This window comes from Rhipicephalus sanguineus, chromosome 4, assembly GCF_013339695.2.
Source record: "Rhipicephalus sanguineus isolate Rsan-2018 chromosome 4, BIME_Rsan_1.4, whole genome shotgun sequence".
NCBI lineage: Eukaryota > Metazoa > Arthropoda > Arachnida > Ixodida > Ixodidae > Rhipicephalus > Rhipicephalus sanguineus.
Genome location: NC_051179.1, coordinates 92,571,888 through 92,588,908, shown reverse-complemented (window position 1 = coordinate 92,588,908; position 17,021 = coordinate 92,571,888). Strand labels below are relative to the sequence as shown.

General features: G+C 50.3%; 2 protein-coding genes across 2 annotated transcripts in view; one reads left to right on the top strand and one right to left on the bottom strand.

Annotated features, from left to right (window-relative positions):
* The first annotated feature begins 1,705 nt into the window (after window positions 1-1,705).
* LOC119391396 (uncharacterized protein K02A2.6-like) lies at window positions 1,706-4,018 on the top strand. Its single transcript, XM_037659080.1, has 3 exons — window positions 1,706-2,228; window positions 2,324-2,624; window positions 3,145-4,018. Exons 1-3 carry the CDS (start codon window positions 1,706-1,708, stop codon window positions 4,016-4,018), a joined length of 1,698 nt encoding a protein of 565 aa, XP_037515008.1.
* A 1,614-nt stretch (window positions 4,019-5,632) lies between these two features.
* The window catches only part of LOC119390437 (zinc finger protein 260), a 35,439-nt gene continuing 24,050 nt past the window's right edge, over window positions 5,633-17,021 (bottom strand). The window contains exon 2 of the mRNA XM_037658059.2: window positions 5,633-14,166. The gene's annotated coding sequence lies outside the window, so the exon portion shown is untranslated. The remainder of the gene's footprint in view (window positions 14,167-17,021) is intronic.

The window sequence follows — 17,021 nt, the reverse complement described above, 5'->3', positions numbered from 1 at the left end:
ATAGTAAATATGCCTCTGGGCGAGCAGAACAAGGACAGCGAGCTACCTGCGGCGACCGGCGGGAAAGCCATGGTGGCCATGGTCGCTGGGCCCAACTTGCAACCGCCACCCCGTTTCGACTTCGAGAACCCAGCGGCTTGGCAGAGGTGGCGTCAGCAGTCCGACTACTACAGTTTTGCAACGGGTCTTCATGCGGCGGACGATGAAGTTCGCGTCAGAACGCTGCTATACTGCATGGGCACCAGGTCACGGGACATTTTGTGTTCATTGCAAGTACGGGACGAAGACTATTCAAAATACAGCGTCATCGTTGGTAAGCTGGACGGATACTTCTTACACCCCGCCAACGAGCTCTACGAGAGCGCACGGTTCCACCGACGTGTTCAACAGGCAGGCGAGACAGCTGACGCGTTCTTCACGGCACTGGGAAATATGGTGAAACGATGCAATTACTCTGCACGGGACATAGAGGAGCGACTGGTCCGCGACCGTTTTATCGTTGGCCTTCGTGACACGAAGTTATCAGATAAGTTCTGCCGCAATCCAAAGCTTACGTTAGATGAAGCGCGCATTTGTGTCCGTCAAGCGGAAGACGCAGAAAAGGAAAGTGCAAATCTTTCATCATGTTCGCCAGCGGTGATAACGCATCACGAATCGATTAACGTGGACGCGGCGAAAGTCATGCAGAACCGCCCACAGCAGCGAGAGACGCGCAACGCAGCTGCCCCATGGATGCATGCTTCTTCGCCTTGTGGATTTTGTGGCCGGTCCTTACATTTGCCCTCAGAATGTCCCGCACGCCGAGCAACCTGCAACAAATGTGTAAAGAAGGGCCAATTCGCAGTGGTTTGCCGGGCTAGCAAGCAACTTTCCGTTGTGGAATTGGGTGCTGTCGGTTCGAACAGCGAAGAGCGGGCCAAGTTCGTGGATGTAAAAGTGGACGGACCGCCTCTACGCTTCAAAGTTGACAGCGGCGCCGAGGTCACAGTCGTCCCCAGTACATTTTCTGGAATTCCGCCATATCTTGAGCCGTCGGAAGGGGAATTTTCAGGACCGGCGGGACAACCGCTGGACGTGCTGGGAACGTTTACCGCCACTCTGCAATGGAAGAACAAGTCGGCAACGCAACGACTTTACGTGCTTCGGTCACAGGTCGTGCCACTTCTGGGATTTCCTGCTATCCAAGAGCTGGGTGTGGTCAAGTTCGTGTATCCGGTGGTCGAGACGCAGGCAACCAGGCGGCATCAGACAAGCTGTTCTGTGGTTTGGGCGAGCTGCAAGAAGCGTACACTATACGCCTAAAACAAGATGCTGTCCCCTATTCGCTGCTGGTCCCAAGACGTGTGCCCATCCCTCTACACGGTGTCGTGAAGGCGGAGCTTGACAGGCTTGAAGCGGAGGGCGTGATCAGACGCGTGACAAAGCCTACTCCGTGGTGCGCCAGTATATGGTCGTCGTACCGAAGGCATCCGGTTCATATCGCATCTGCGTCGACCTCACCAAGTTGAACCAGGTAGTGTTGCGTGAGCGCCATATCTTGACCACCGTAGACCAAGTTTTGGGACTACTGGGTAATGCTCAGTTCTCGAAGCTTGACGCTGCATCAAGTTTTCATCAAGTAAAACTGGCAGAAGAGTCTGAAGAATTAACAACATTCATAACGCCGTTTGGACGGTATTGCTACCGTCGACTGCCATTCGGGATAATGTCCGCCCCCGAATACTTTCAGCGCCAAATGAGTTACATTCTCGAGGGTCAAGAAGGCGTCGTAAACATGATCGACGACATTTTGGTTTTTGGCCGCGACCGTGCAGAACACGACAGCCGGCTCCAATCAGTGCTAGCTCGACTGAGAAACGCCGGGCTGACCCTGAACAAGTCGAAATGTCAATTCGGCGTCACAAGCGTCAAGTTCCTCGGCGTAGCTATCTGCGGCAGCGGTATTTCACCGGACCCAGACAAGCTTGCTGCTGTCAAGAGCATGGAACCTCCATTCGACGTCGGTGGCGTCCGCAGACTATTGGGCATGGTAAAGCACGTGGGACGGTTCTTACCCCATCTGTCAGAGGTGACGGCACCTATTCGAGGACTGCTCAACAAAAGAAGTGACTGCAGGGCGTTGGGACTGGCCCAGCAGGTCGCCTTCCAGAAGTTGAAAGACATGTCGTCCAACATCTGCATGGCTAACTACCACCCACCGTACCCGACCATCGTATCCGCAGATTCCAGTTCGTTTGGCTTAGGTGCCGTTTTGCTACAAGACCAACCGAGCGGAGAGCGCAGAGCCGTGGCCTACGCATCACGCTCCCCCTCACACCAACAGAGCAAAGGTACAGCCAAACGGAAAAGGAGGCCTTGGCAGCTGCATGGGCTGTCAAGCAGTTTGAAGAGTATGTCCGGGGCTTACACTTCACCATCGAAACCGATCACTTACCGCTCACGTCCTTGCTTTGTTCCATGGATGTCGATGCTTTACCACCAAGGATCCAAAGGATTCGACTGAAACTCATGAGGTACCAGTACACGGTATTGTACGTTCCAGGGAAGCTGCTGGCAACGGCTGATACCCTCTCAAGAGCCCCCGTCACATCAGCGTCTCCAGCAGAAGGAAACCAAGTGGAGTTGTACGTCAGTGAGGTCGTCGGCAACGTCGCGGAAGGCGCACCAGTTAGCCTTAAAGCGGTTCGTCAGCACCAGTTGATGGATGGCGAGTGTCAGGGGCGTAGCCAAGGGGGGGTTGGGGGGGTTCAACCCCCCCCCCCCCCCCCGAAATTTTTCAGTTTTGCTTGCGTATATATACACGCGCACATACAAACGCACGCACGAACGTACATAAAGTATGGTTGAACCCCCCCCCCCCCCCCCCCCGAAAAAAATTTCTGGCTACGCCCCTGGCGAGTGTGTTACCCTCGTGAAGTACTGCAGGTAGCAAGGGGAGCTGATAGTGTGCAATGGGCTGCTCCTTAAAGGAGGACGTCTGTTGATTCCGGAAGCCCTGCAGAAGGACGTCTTGGATTCACTTCACGAGGATCATCCGGGTGTGAACCGATGCAAGGCACGTGCGCGGGATGCTGTTTGGTGGCCTCATATAGGCGAACATATCGTGTCTATGGTGGAATCATGTGAACGTTGTGCAACTACCAGGGTCCAGCGTGCCGAGCCTCTCCTGCCAACACCTTCAGTGGAGTACCCATGGCACCAAGTGGGTGTAGATTTGTTCCACTTGGAGGGACAACATTTTCTGCTGCTCGTGGACTACTATTCACGCTATCCAGAGGTTATCACGCTACGCAACACTTCTAGCCAAGCGGTGATATCGGCTATCAAGAGTGTCATGGCTCGATTCGGCATACCGGAAGTGCTTCGAAGTGATAATGGCCCCCAGTTCTCGTCACACGAGTTCTCAAGTTTTGCCCAGAGCTATGGGTTTAGACACATCACTAGCAGTGCTGGTTATCCTCAATCGAATGGTGCGGTGGAACGGGCTGTTAAGACTGTGAAGGATCTTTTCCGCAAGAGCAACGACCGGTTCCTGGCACTGCTGGCGTATCGTGACACGCCAGGGGTCACAGGGTACAGCCCGTCCCAACTTCTCATAGGGCGACGGTTACGGACACGCATTCCCAGGGACCCGGCCAAGCTGTCACCGGACCTACCACGACCAGACGTCGTCTTCCAAAAGGACGCCGCGGCTAAGGAAAGACAAACTCGAGACTTCAACCGTCTGCATGGGGCGAGAGTGCTCCGGGACCTCTCTTCAGGAGACTTAGTGTGGGTAACTGATGCGGAGTGCCGGGCCCAAGTTCTTAGCCGGATGCCAGCGTCCCCGATTCTACATCGTGGAAACTCCCAGCGGAGTTATACAACGAAACCGCCGGCATCTCGTGCCTTATTCCCCAGATCTCAGTGCGTCATCCCCAGTCTCCCTTCCGAGCTCGAGCCCAAACCAGGAGCTCAGACTCAGCCAGGAAGAACCATCACATGGCCAGCACGACACGAGTACCAGCGCAGACCCTGACAGCATACCCCACAAGGTTACCAGATCCGGGAGGCGTGTGGTCCCACCCAAACATGCACCGAAAAGACTGAATTTGTAGATCTTGGAAAGGGAGATGTAGTGTTGTTGTATTTTGTTATATTAATCCTAGGTCGCGTCACTTACCCTAACACACTAACAGACGGCGCCACTAAGGGGTTACAGGGGTATAGTATCAATAAACATGGCCGGGCAGTTAGTCGCCGGCCCAGCCGAACGTCGCGTCGTCCTGTCGGCACTCTCGACAGCATTGATTGTCACCTATATCAGTAGACCTATGGTGGCGAAATTAACGACACCAGCACTTCCATAGTATAAGTATCGTGTACACGAATTCATTGCTTCACTTTAGAGTCCCTTTCACGCGAAAGCATGGAAGGGTGGCGCCAGTAGGGTGCCTCGATGTGCGCGCGCCGAGCCGTCGTGGCCATTTGGGAAGCGCGCTCGTATCGGACCCCAGAGGCCTGGGTTCAAATCGCATACCGGCCCAATTTTTCCCTAGTTTCAGCTCAACTGCTGTTTGCAGTAGCTGCCCCGATATTTGGCGTCACTAACGCGTTAAAGGGACACTAAAGTGTAACAATTAATCAGTTTAGATTGATAAAGTTTACTCTGAAAACTCGATATGTCTTCACCATCATAGCGTCAATAATAAAGATCAGTTTCATTTTTTTTATTTCGCGTCGAAATCTCCGCTCGTGACGTCACGGATTTCAAGTGTACATATCGTATTTTGGCGACATTGGTTCAACGAAATTTATCCTGAAACTTGGTGTGTTAAGTCTCTGGCCCCCTAAGAGGTCAATGCACTTCACTTTTACCGATTAGGAACTATGAGGCAATAGAATACTCCGTCAAAATCTATGACGTCATGACGACTGGTGCAGCAATTTACAGTAGGCGTCGCCATTCGCATTTTCTTGCCTACCAACGCTTTTTCTACAGTCTTCTCACGGCAAGCGTGTGCGATTTTGGTATTTTGAGAGTAATGTACTAATACGAGAAAAATCGGTTCTCTCTTTAGTATCTCTAAAGATGAAGGCCGAGGTTATCGTGCCACCTGTTTAGTATGAACAATTTATAAGATTGCCAGCCTGTTCCTTCATCAGAGTTGCATGCCACAAACTGGTTGGGTGCCCACAGCTGCCTGACAAAGCAGCCAATATAAACCTAGCCTCATTACAGGCTACTAACACCATCAGTACAAGGTGGAACTGAAAATGGTGCTACGCCCCTTCTGTTACTAGAAAAAGAAATGCATGCAAGACGTAATGGATTTACTACAGGGTTTCAACATCTCACTCCAAAAATAAGTTGTCACATTTGGGAGCTCTGCATAAGCTAGACTACTGATGACAACCCAATACATAGCCTCACTTTTGCATAGCGCCTCTAGTCCATGAAACGCAGCTCAAAGTTAAGCCTGCAACTATGTCCTCGGCAAGCACCAGAACACCAAGGCCACCGAGAGGCCCCAGCAGTTTGACAACGGCAGTTAAGTTATTCCTTACGGTCAAGTTGAGCAGCAGTTTTGGGTGCCCGCTTCCAGCCACCAACGGTTATCACCGCAGAGGAAGAAGTGCAGCCAAGCGAGGCTACGGACGCCACTCGTATCATTTTATTGGCAATTCGAAAAACGAAGAAAAAACAGATGAGGTTACACTATTCGCATGATTACACTTTGCATCACACACTAAATGTTTTGTCACGCCCCGTCGGGACCAGGCAAGGGTAAGGTTGCTGTCAAAAACTCTGCTGCCCTGACAAAATGAATGCTACAAAGAGCAGCGAACAGTTTGCACCAATAGTCTCTGAGAGCACTTTCTTTTGACCCTGTAATGCTTTTCTCAAAAGCAGGGTAATAACATTAAAATCAATTAGCCCATCGCATGAAAAGGTGGACGACGTCCAGGGCTCGGACCGATATAAGTCACAGGGATGTAAATTACACGGACAAATTCCTCCAGCAGTGCACCGTCCTCTTGCCTGGATCCACGGCCGCAGCAACAAACAGGCGATTATACACAGACTGATTACTTTTCTCCTAAAAAGATCCTGACACACTCACATCAACAGTGTTAAAAACTACAAGATATGGGGAGACATAACCAACCTACCATTTCTTTTTAAAAAAGAGAGCAACCGAGGGACTTCTGCACAATCCAAAATGGGCGGTGCTTGAGACCGCATTTTTTTTGCACGTTTAACGTTTTTGACACCCCCTTTTCGACCACCTTCTTTTTCTCCACAATAAAATGTAGATATCCACCAACATTTCTAACAGACTGTCGTCTTCTCGTATCCTGAATTTACTTCGAAAATGATGGCAGCAGGTCAAATGAGTGTGGGAAAGGGTCGGTGGGGTGAGGGCAAAGACCCGTGTATTTCGAGAGACAACAAGGTCGAAACAGACTCTGATGTTGACAAAAAAAAATAGCAATGATGCCATGATGTTATGCGGAGGCGTGGTAGGCAAGGCTGAGAATAATGCACGACAACACAGGGAAGGGAGGGGGAAACCAGCTGGCGCTACGAGCAAGGTTGTACAACACGCGAGTGCTTCTCTCTCTCCACTGCTGCAAACACAGGCAATGGAAGGCACCAGACCCATCGGCAAAAAAGCACAAGTGAAATGCAAATTACGAGAAACCGAAACTCCACCAATTCATCAGGAGGTGCGGGAAACGAAGCGAACAACCGCAAACAATGTGCTGTTGGGTTTCTCTCCTTCGCACCGCACTGCTGAGGAGGATAGTTAAACATTACACAAAGCTGGGATTGGGTCGGGTAAAAGGAGATCCTTGTTTTGCACAGGCACACCCACGCGTAGTATAACAAAACTGATCGTGCAAAATTTAACTGGAATAAACAGAAAGAATGAAACCTTAAAACTGCCGAGAAATGATGACACAATTGCCAGCAACACATCTTTGCAATTTTTTTAGGGAGCAAAACGGAAACATTCTCGAGGCCCATGAAGGCAACCAAACAGCCTTGTACAAAGGCAAACTAGCAGAACAGAGTATGAAAAATTTGATAGTCTTAGACTCCAAGATTACAGTAAGAACAATACCAATTCCTTTTGCCATGTGGGTGTCCTGTGGCAGCTGTGTTTAAGAACGAGCAGTTAAGGGAGGATGCTTGTATCAACCAAAAATTTCTTCAAAATTGAATCGAAAGTTCATTCAAAGCAGGTGGTGTAAAATGGATGGGGGGGAGTGCATTAAAACTACGGATTGGCCGAGCGCAGTTCAGAATGAAAACGATCCAACCAAGCAGACGCATCATGAGATAACCTGCTGCGGCCCGCAACTTGAAAATAAAAAAATGCCAGAGTAAAGAAGGACACAACCACAACGTTTACACTTCTACAAGGAGGGGAGAGGTCACGATACACTGCACAACAAAACAAGTAACTTCAGAAATGCGAAAGCCAAACAAAAACAAGAACGCATTTTATGCGAGTCACGATAGCACATTTGCATTCTCACTCAGGCAGATGTGAATGACTGCTGGAGAGGTGAAAAAAACCATGCACACCAGAGGTGAAGGAAAAACAAAAAACGCATAGGGGAGGCGTGCCAGGTCTAGTTGCCACAAGGAAGGGTAGTGGTGCGAATCTTTTTCTTCTTCCCCTTCGAGAATTAAAAAAAAGCAAATGAGGAGGATCGATGATGAACACAATGCGAGTGCATAAAAAGCCCAATCAAGGGCTAACTATGGGTGACAGCCTGCACGCATAAAGTTGGAAGAGTCTTTTCAAGCCGCCCATCAAACGTAAGGCCACACATTTTTTAAGATTAAGAGCCTGCTAAACCTTCACATCAAACACCTTAATGACTCTTTTGTTTCAAGAAAGATTAAAAAAAGCCGATGAATGCCAAAACGGTGTACGAAGATTAAGACAGCAGCAGCAGCAGCAACCAGCATCAGCCCATACATTGAAGAAATTAATTGGCTGAACACTGCATTTAGAATATAGTCTTTCAGAGTCGAATTGTCCCGATATTGTTTAAAAGAAAAAAAAGTGAAGTTGGAGAACAAAATGGAAATATGGACGACTCTGATGAAATGAAGCACGATGCGCGACAGCAGCAAACATAAGAAAATATGAGACAGCGAGCGGCACACACAGCGCTGACTGAGAGCCGTCCCAGAAGACTGTGTGAACTGCAGTGCGAGGTCAGACAGCACAGCAACACGTGATGGACAGCAGCGCACGCGTGCAAGCAAAGCTGCCAGTGTGTGCTTCTGTCCGCCTCGTGCTAAGTGTCTGTGCATCACCAACAAGGCCAGCTTTCCACTATCTTGCAATGCAAAAGCTGACAGTCCCGAAAGAGCCTTTCGTGTACGCCCGCGGGCAATTCCTTCACGGCACTCACAAGCTTGTTCAAAGAGAGTGCCGTGGTCTTGACAGCTGCTCAGACAACTTTCGAGCAAACCTGCACTGCCCCCCACACAGCGGCTGCACTTTCCTGACAAAAGCACTTGGCATTCGGCTAAAGCTGGATCAGCGTCTCAGAACTAAGGACAACTGGTGCCACGGGGCATCCAACAGTGAATGCACACACAGGGGATGTCTTCAAAAGCTCTTCTGAGGTATGAAACGGTGGGGGCACTATCCACTACGAGAGGAAGGAAGGGAAAAGGAGGCTTATGAACTTTGCTGGCACTGCTTATATACACTCCCCTCTGCAGAGAGAGAGAGCACCACAGCCCCGCCCTGAAGCGTCTCGCAGGACAACTGGGGCGGGGCCGAGGGATTCGAGGGCCTGGACAGGAAGGGATCACATGCTCCCTCGTCATAAATAAATGACCCACAAAAAAAACCAGACAAGAGTTATGTACACCAAACACACGAGACGACAACCGACACGCCAGGCCACACATTTCCAGGAGGTTCCTCCACCCAGAAACCAGGACTGCAACTTTCTCTTAAATTTTTGTTAAAGTCAGAAAACTTTCCACTTGCCAGAAACACACTGTATTGTCCCCCACTTTTGTTTTCTTGTATGGCCGAAGAGACCAATGGGATGGTGCCGCACGTAAGCCACTTCATTTTTGTTTCAGGACCCACCCCCCTTTTTTTTCGGAGCCGCGGAGAGACCCGTAGCACTGGCCTGCAGGGTCACACAGTGGCGAAGGTAGCACAGAAACCACACCGCACGCAGCACTGCACACCACTGAGGCACAGTCTTGTTGGGCGACGCGCACATGGTGGCCACAGAATCTCCCGCTGGCAGCCACATCGTCCCCCAATCGTGCGGCACCTGTCAAACGGGTCGCCATGCACCAATGCTTACGCGGGACATCATTTTGCGGTCGCTCCGAAGGGCGGGCCCGGCGAGGCACCCTGCGGAGCTCGAGGAACCCCCACCCCAACACCAATGAAGGAGTGTTCACTCGGTGCCTTTTTTTGCTATGATCACTTCCAAGATGCGCCAGATGGGAAATTAATTGTCCCCACATTTTCCTTCCTTTTTGCGTGAGTCTTTCCGGTTGTCGTCGTCGCTGATGCCACGGAAGAGTGGCAGATTGGCGGAGGAGGCGTCCCGGCACCAGTGGTGTGGTGCTTGTCGCGACGCTGGTGTCACGATGGCAGCGGCGGCGGCATGCGCTTCGCCGCCGCCCGTCGTCGATGGCGGTGGGCTCCACCACGGCCCACCGAGGGGTTTTTGCTTTCCGTATGCGAGTGTGTGTGCGTGTGTCCATGCATGCACTGGGTGAGGCTTTGGTCGGGCGGTGCCAAGGGTGCCACAGAAAAGCCCGGGCACACCACAGGCCCACGAGTGCGACAGAGGAACTTTTTTTTTTCTTCTTCATCTCCAAACAAACCCAGACACAATCTTAAAGACGGGGCACCACATCAGCTGCCAGCGCGGCAACAAGTTAGCGGGCGAGGTAGAAGGGAGAGAAAAGCACGACACTAGTTGCCTCGGTAATAATGGGACAACTGCACCAGAAGGGGTTGGGGGACAGTTTTCGAGTGCACTATCCTGGACCTGTCAAGCAGACCGCAATAAGGGGAGAGAGGGAATGTCCCTGGGAGCCAAGGACAAAGCACTTACACAAGGGGCATTTGTTAGGAGCCCTTTCCACTGAAAAACACTTTTTTTTGTTTCGTCCCTGGAAGCACACACACGCACCGATCAGACTGCAGTTTTGCATAGTAAGTCAAAAACGATTCTTTCCTTAGACTTTTTGGAAGGGGAGGGACAGGCAAGCTCATGTTTTCAGCATGGAAGGACCAACGTTCGGATGAACAATTTTTCTCCACTCACGCAATTTCCTGAAGACTGCCCCGTCTGTACATACAAACGAATCCAAAGGCCATACATATAGGCTTCCACAGGTGCACGCACACTCACTACACTCATTATGCCTACAGCACAAAACTTAAAGACGACGACCAGAACCCACTTGTGACATCGAATCAGGGACAGTTCTCAGTGCACAGACCTGATACACACCAGAAGACACACACTTCCTATGCATTAAGAAAAAGAAAAGGGTAGGGAGCAAGAGGAAGCAAATTGGCACAAAGAAAACAAAGGCCATGTTTTTTGAAAATGTGGGAGGGCAAGAACTAAAAAGGGGAGGAAACAGTGCGAGGGCACACCCGCGAGCCATACACCAGCACGACTCTGTTCAGAGACAACAGTTGGCGCTCACGGGTGTGGCAGACTCAACTGAAGAAAGGAGGACAAGTAAAAGGAAATATTAGAAATCAGCCGCATGGCAGCAAAGCAACGAGACAGAGAGAGCCAAGGCTGGAGGAACTGCTCCAGTTGGAGAAAAAGGAAAGCAGGCTCTTGGGGCACTCAGAACGGCAGAGGAGGAAAAACAGACATACATATGCACCTGACAAGACACAGGGTGCCTCGTGCCCCAAAAGCACACACGTTCAAAATGCACACTCTCTTCTTCGCCACAAGAATGGGGGATGCAGGCGCAACTCGTCACACAATCGCACGTCTGCGTGTACATCTTGCTCAAAAACTAGAGAGCTCCGCCGGCCAGCCACCAACACAACGGGAGTGTTGCCCACACAATCAATGTCCAATGCCGCTCGCTACCATCAGTGGGCGCTCCCGGGTGCGGCAGCCTGGCAGCCAGCGGGGGGCGGCACACGCACACTCACCCCCGCAAGTCCCCGGGTCGACCGCAACGCTTCGTGATCTTCAGTCGGTCACGCGTTCCGAAAAAAAAGGGGGAAAGTTTAAAAAAAACCAAACGATGAAAGGTGTGGGGGATGGGACTATAGGGAAGGGAGGATTATCAGCAGTCCTGCGCGTCAGTCGCTCGACCACGTCGCTGAAGGGCCGGCCACTCCGTAAAAGGCCTTTTCTGCTCCCTCGGGCATCCCAGGGGCGAGGGCTGGGACCGGGGCTAAGCCTTGGGGGTGGCAAGGGGGGGAGAATAAAAGGGGCGCACCAAAACAACCGTCCCGCTGGCCTGGCGGCCACTCGTCGCACCAAACAGCGTCCTTCACAATGTGTGCGTGTGTGTGTATTTCCGCATGTGTGTCTGTGTGTGTCACCCGCACGTGTCTATGTCAAGCACCACAAGCCAGGGCAAGAGAAAAGGGAGAGAGTGAGGAGAAGAGGCACACTTGCTAAGCAGGGACAGCATGGGAACGGGCTTGCTTTTCTTGCTCCTGCGCCACACACCAATGCTCACTTGTCCCACAGGACGAGAAGAGGGGAGAGAGGGAACAAAAGGAGCGAGGGGAAGCGTTCATCCATCCATGCGCGACATTCCCTTCTACAACCCAACAGGTTCAAGCTTACTTCCAAGCAACAAGTAGAAAGCACGCAGCGTGCAATGAACCACTACACCTGCTGCATTGAGATGTCACTTCAACAGTGCACAAGCAATCTTTTAAAAATGAATGGGAAGAAAGCTCAAGTTTTCTCAAGTTCCAAATCTGGAAGATCGTGACACTAGGTGCTCATGCACAAGATAGGTACAAGACCATCTTTCCTCTTTCACATACTCAAAAGGTAGGAAAAATATCTAACCTAATTCATTTCAATTATAAAACAGCCACAACACAAGGAATGTTCGCAGCTTTTTTTTTTTTTTTCATCTGTTAGGGCACAGTAATGCTAAGCTCTACAGAGCTGCCAGCAAAACAATCAACTTATTAGACATTAAACATTAAAATGTCATATTAAAGCCAATGGTTGAGTGTCCACATCAGATCGGCACTAGTCACAAAGCAGCACAGAAAAAAAGGCAAACACAACAACACTGCAGTGCATCAAGAAAGGAAAGCACAGACAATCATTATAGAACTACAACACTGCCTTTCAAAAGTACATCAACATCGAAAGAGCAGAAAAGAAACAAGAAACAAATGCCAACAACACACACTGCAACCTGCATCCCCCGACAATGACCATTAACAGCACTTCATAAAAAAAACACATCTTTGAAGAGATTAAAAAAAAAAAAAAAACGCCGACACGCACAAGTCACAGATGACAAAGAAAAAAAAAAGTGTGACATAAGCGGTCTCGCAGGCCAGATGGCAAACATGCCATCCGGGTAGCTGCTACTGTGTTACACGAACACAACTTAATAGTAATAAAAAAAAAGTACATAGAAAAGTTAACTCCTTGGGTTTCTCATCAATTCCGCTCTTCATAGCCACTCAAAGTCAGTTTGTTTTTCTCTGCTTTGCTACTTCAAGTTCCTGTGGGAGAGTATTCTTCATGTTCGCAGATATCGCGGATCAAGCCGTACCATGCAACAACAATTCCTCTTCCGGATGTGCTGCTCTCTTGCAAGAAGTTGCCTCGATGTTGAGGAGCGAGGAGAAAGAGAGAGAGAGTGAATAGGGGGGGGGGGGAAAAAAAGGAGGCCAGGGTGAGGGAGTCGCCCAAGGAGCCGACGACGTCGTGGTGGTGCATTCAAAGACACTGCTGCTTTTCTCTCTCTCTCTGTAAGGTCAACAAAGCACAGGACTCGAAGAAAAACGGCGAGGTGGAAAAGCAAGGAACGGAGCAGGAGTGTGGGGTGTGCCTCATTCTGGGTCTGCCATTCTTTTTTTTCATGAACTTTTTGTTTTGTTTATGCCCTTTTCTTAGTCTCTCGAGTTTTTTTTTGCGCAAGAAAACTAACTGCCAACTGGTGGGCCTTTCAGAACAGGAAAACGGCGAAGATGATAGTAAGAACCAGATGCAACCAGGTTAAAACGTTAGAACTTCCAAGCTAACTGGTGGCCACTGTGGCATGAAAGAACAGAGATGCCGCAGCCCAAATATACACGTCCCAAGAACTAATGAAAAAAAAGTTCATGGCCTAATGAAAGAACCACCTTTCCCCGAGAAAAGGCACTGCAATGTGTGGAGTGCACATTTCACGCACAAAAAACAACAGCCACACACCCCACACTGAGCTGTCCTCCTGGACGGGATTGCTAAGCTAGGCGGCCTCAGCCAGAGTGCAAAGCGCTGGCTTTCGAAGAGGCAGCGAGGAACAGGTTTAAGGCAGAGAGAGCGGAACGCACCTTTAACGGTCGGTGACTGAATGACACCCTTGTGGCAGTTTCGTACAGGCTCTGGTGGAATAGCATGCTTCCAAGTGTCAGAACACGGGACTGCCTGCTGCTGCTGCGTTAAGCTTTGCCACCACAAGGGGTCCTCGAGGGTGGACGCAGACCGCGCCTCGCTCTCCAAGTGAGGAAAGAAAACAAGACGGCCCCAGAGTGGGCAGTGTAACAGAGAAAGGGAAGTGGAAGAACAGAGGAGGATTGCAAGAGCGAACAAGAGGTAGGCTGAGACAGCGAGGTAGATGAATCTAAAAAACCTGAGCCGGCAGTACTGACCGGCGGCATGATGCGAGACATGTCTGCCTGCTCTTTCTTATTTCCCGTGTTTTCTGCTGCTCTTGGAAAGGGTTTACACTCGAACGCGAGCCAGTGCGGTTACAAACGCAGTTTTCCTGGCAGTTGGCTGCAAGACAGCACAGCCAGTGGGCGCGAAGTCCTCAGGGCGACGACGCGTCGGCCGAAGACATTGGGCGTGTTCAGGGGTCAGGGGTATCGGGTGGTCAGGGGCAATAGGGTCCGGTGGTGGTGGATGCGGGAAGACAGCAGCGGGCCACTGGAAGACACCGAACTCCATCTGGAGGCAAAACGAAAAACAAAACCCACCGTCAAAAAGGCTCACACACCACACACTGAAACAACGTGCCCAACTAGATCCGTGCTTTCAAACGCTTCAAGATGCAGCGCACCATACCTACCTTACACAATCGACAGACTATCGAAGGCAAATATCGCCTAGAACACATACTTAAATCAATATTAATGTACGTGCCACCAGGCCCCTAGCCAGGAATTTTTCTTCGGGAAGGGAGGGGGTACTTGTTGAAGGCCTTCACTATTCCAGAAAAACAGATATTGTCATTATTTACGGTGAAACGCCCTCCTTTATCAAAACTTCGGGGGAGGGGGGCACGCAACTAGGCCCCCCCACCTGGCCATGGGCCTGCGTGCCACACAGTGGAGCACAAAATACAGCACCTTGTGACACCAACGTCAACTTGGCTAGAATGTATACAAACAACAACCACCTACGTCACGAGTCTCTGAATTCACAATGCAGCCTTCATTGTTTTGTCTTTGTTGTCTCTGGAAGACAAACACAGTGATGCTAAGGGCACTGAAAACACCTGTAAGTGTAGCAGACAAGCTATCAACGTGATGCTCACGCGAGCAAGTTGTTACACGTGGTGCGCATGTCACCGTTTTGTGTGGTCACATGGCTGGCTGTCTTAACATTCAAACCTCCCTGTACTCACCTTCTCATTGCTCCACAAGACAAACTTCGACTCAGTGCTATGAAAACTGCTAGAAACAATAAACCATTGCGTGATGGAGCAAATGACATTTCCAGTCGTGACAAGTGGGCCATTAGCTGCTTAGTGCAAGAGGGAAAACAAGATGCAATATCTCAGTGCTGGTACTTCTTTAGAAGAGTCCTGTTTTCAGTTTTCATGCACTGTCTTCACTAGAATGCCATCATGAATGTGTATCGGCACATCGCAGGGCTCTCTGGAACTGGGAGGGAGGCTGTGGAGCACAGCATCCCCTTGTGTTCCATTGCAGAAGCACAGCCTTGATGGCTAGCCTTCTCTTATACAGTGTGGTCTGAATACTGTAATTTTCAAAGGTAGTCGTACTGCAATAAAGTGGCAATTGTGCAGGAAACATGCAAGTGGTGACGGGCAGTACATTATAATTAGTCCCCCAACTAAGAATATGCAAATGAACTTTTCAGTTAAAAGGACAGCAATAGGAAGATGAAGTGGGCTCTGAAAAAGCCAGATAGGTTTTTGGATCTGGAAGAATGCAATTACCTGCTGAACTGAGGCATGGCGAATGCACAACAATAGTGTGTGCCAAACCTAAAGTGCGTGAGGCCACGCCCCTCGAGGTAGAATGTTGTACAAATTCATTTAGCCATAACTTGGATTCGTGAGCTTTTGTGTTCTTCACCACCAGGTAAAAACTTAAAATTGGTCGATCATAATAAATTGTGGGTTTTTACATGCAAAAACCCTGATATGACAATAAGGCAAGCCGTAGTGGAGGGCTCCGAAAATTTCGACCATCTGGTGTTCATTAAAAGGGCCCTGCAACACTTTTCGAGCATGCTCAAAAAGCGCTGCCGATCGGTAGTCGAGGCTCCCGAGAACACGCGAGCCAAATATTATAGCGATGCGCACGGCCTGGAATTTACAATAAATTCTCAAAGTCAGCTGAAAATCGCTCCCTCTTCTCTCGACAAATGATGTATTAGTCCACAAAATATGACGCGATTGTCGGCAGTTCCACCATTGGCTGATGTTATAATCACGATAACACCCTCATTATTACTTTCATTGTTAATTTTGAGTTCAATAAGTAGATAATATGTATGTTTATATTCTGTTATCGCGTTAAAAACACCGAACAAACATTAATATTAGCACTTCCGGTCTCACCGACAGCTTGTCTGCTCGTAGTTGCGTGGTTCCGTTTTCTTCGCCATGCGCAGTGCCGAAAACGTAAATATTTCTGTGCTTTTGACCATCGCCAGTTGCCGTTGAGAGTGGCAGCCGTTCGAGTGTTGCCTCGTCAGCTGGGAACTGCATCGTCGGCACGTTCTCACGACCGACTGAGGCAGCCGTGCAGCATGTCTCCGATAACAGTGCTGGCGTCCGGTAATGGCGGCGCTTCGGGGTCGTCTGCCAGTGCCGTCTTACGAGGCGGTGTATCGGAGTATGGGCCGAAACCGATCTCAGCTGTCATTCGTTCCAAACGGGCGCGCAGGTTTGCTTCCATGGTTGGCAAAGCGATGAAAACACTACGGCGTTCGAGGTGCACACCCAACATTACCAAACCGACGCGCAGTTTTCAAGCACGCGCGATACACAGTGCGATCGGCTCCGCCGTTCGCTGTCTGTTCAGTACGTCATCGAGCCGTACCTCGGCGTATCCTCCCCGTAGTCTCAGGTTCCCGAGAAACCGCGACACAGCAACCAAGCAAACTCGCATTTTCACGGTAGCTGCAGACAGCCAGGGGATGGGTCTGCGCCGGCCCGATGCCCCACGATCCTTTCTTCTAGTTTTTAGTGCTTTGTTGTCAGCCCGCACTCGCTGTGCGCCCGCATTCGAAGAGCAAACAGCATCGAAGTACCGCCACTGGGAGAAGGGTGCACGCAGCTTTGCCGTGTTGAATACGATTCAAGCGCGAGCAGTGCGACGAGGCGGTGTATAGTGCGACGAGGCGGTGAATTGGAGTGTGGGTCGAAACCCATCTCAGCTGTCATTCGTTCCAAACGCGCACGCAAGTTTGCATCCATGGTTGGCAGAGCGATGAAAACACTACGGCAGTTCGAGGTGCACACCCAACATTACCAAACTGACTCGCAGTTTTCAAGCACACGCGATACACTGTGCGATGGTCTCCGCCGCTCGACGACGACCGCGTGA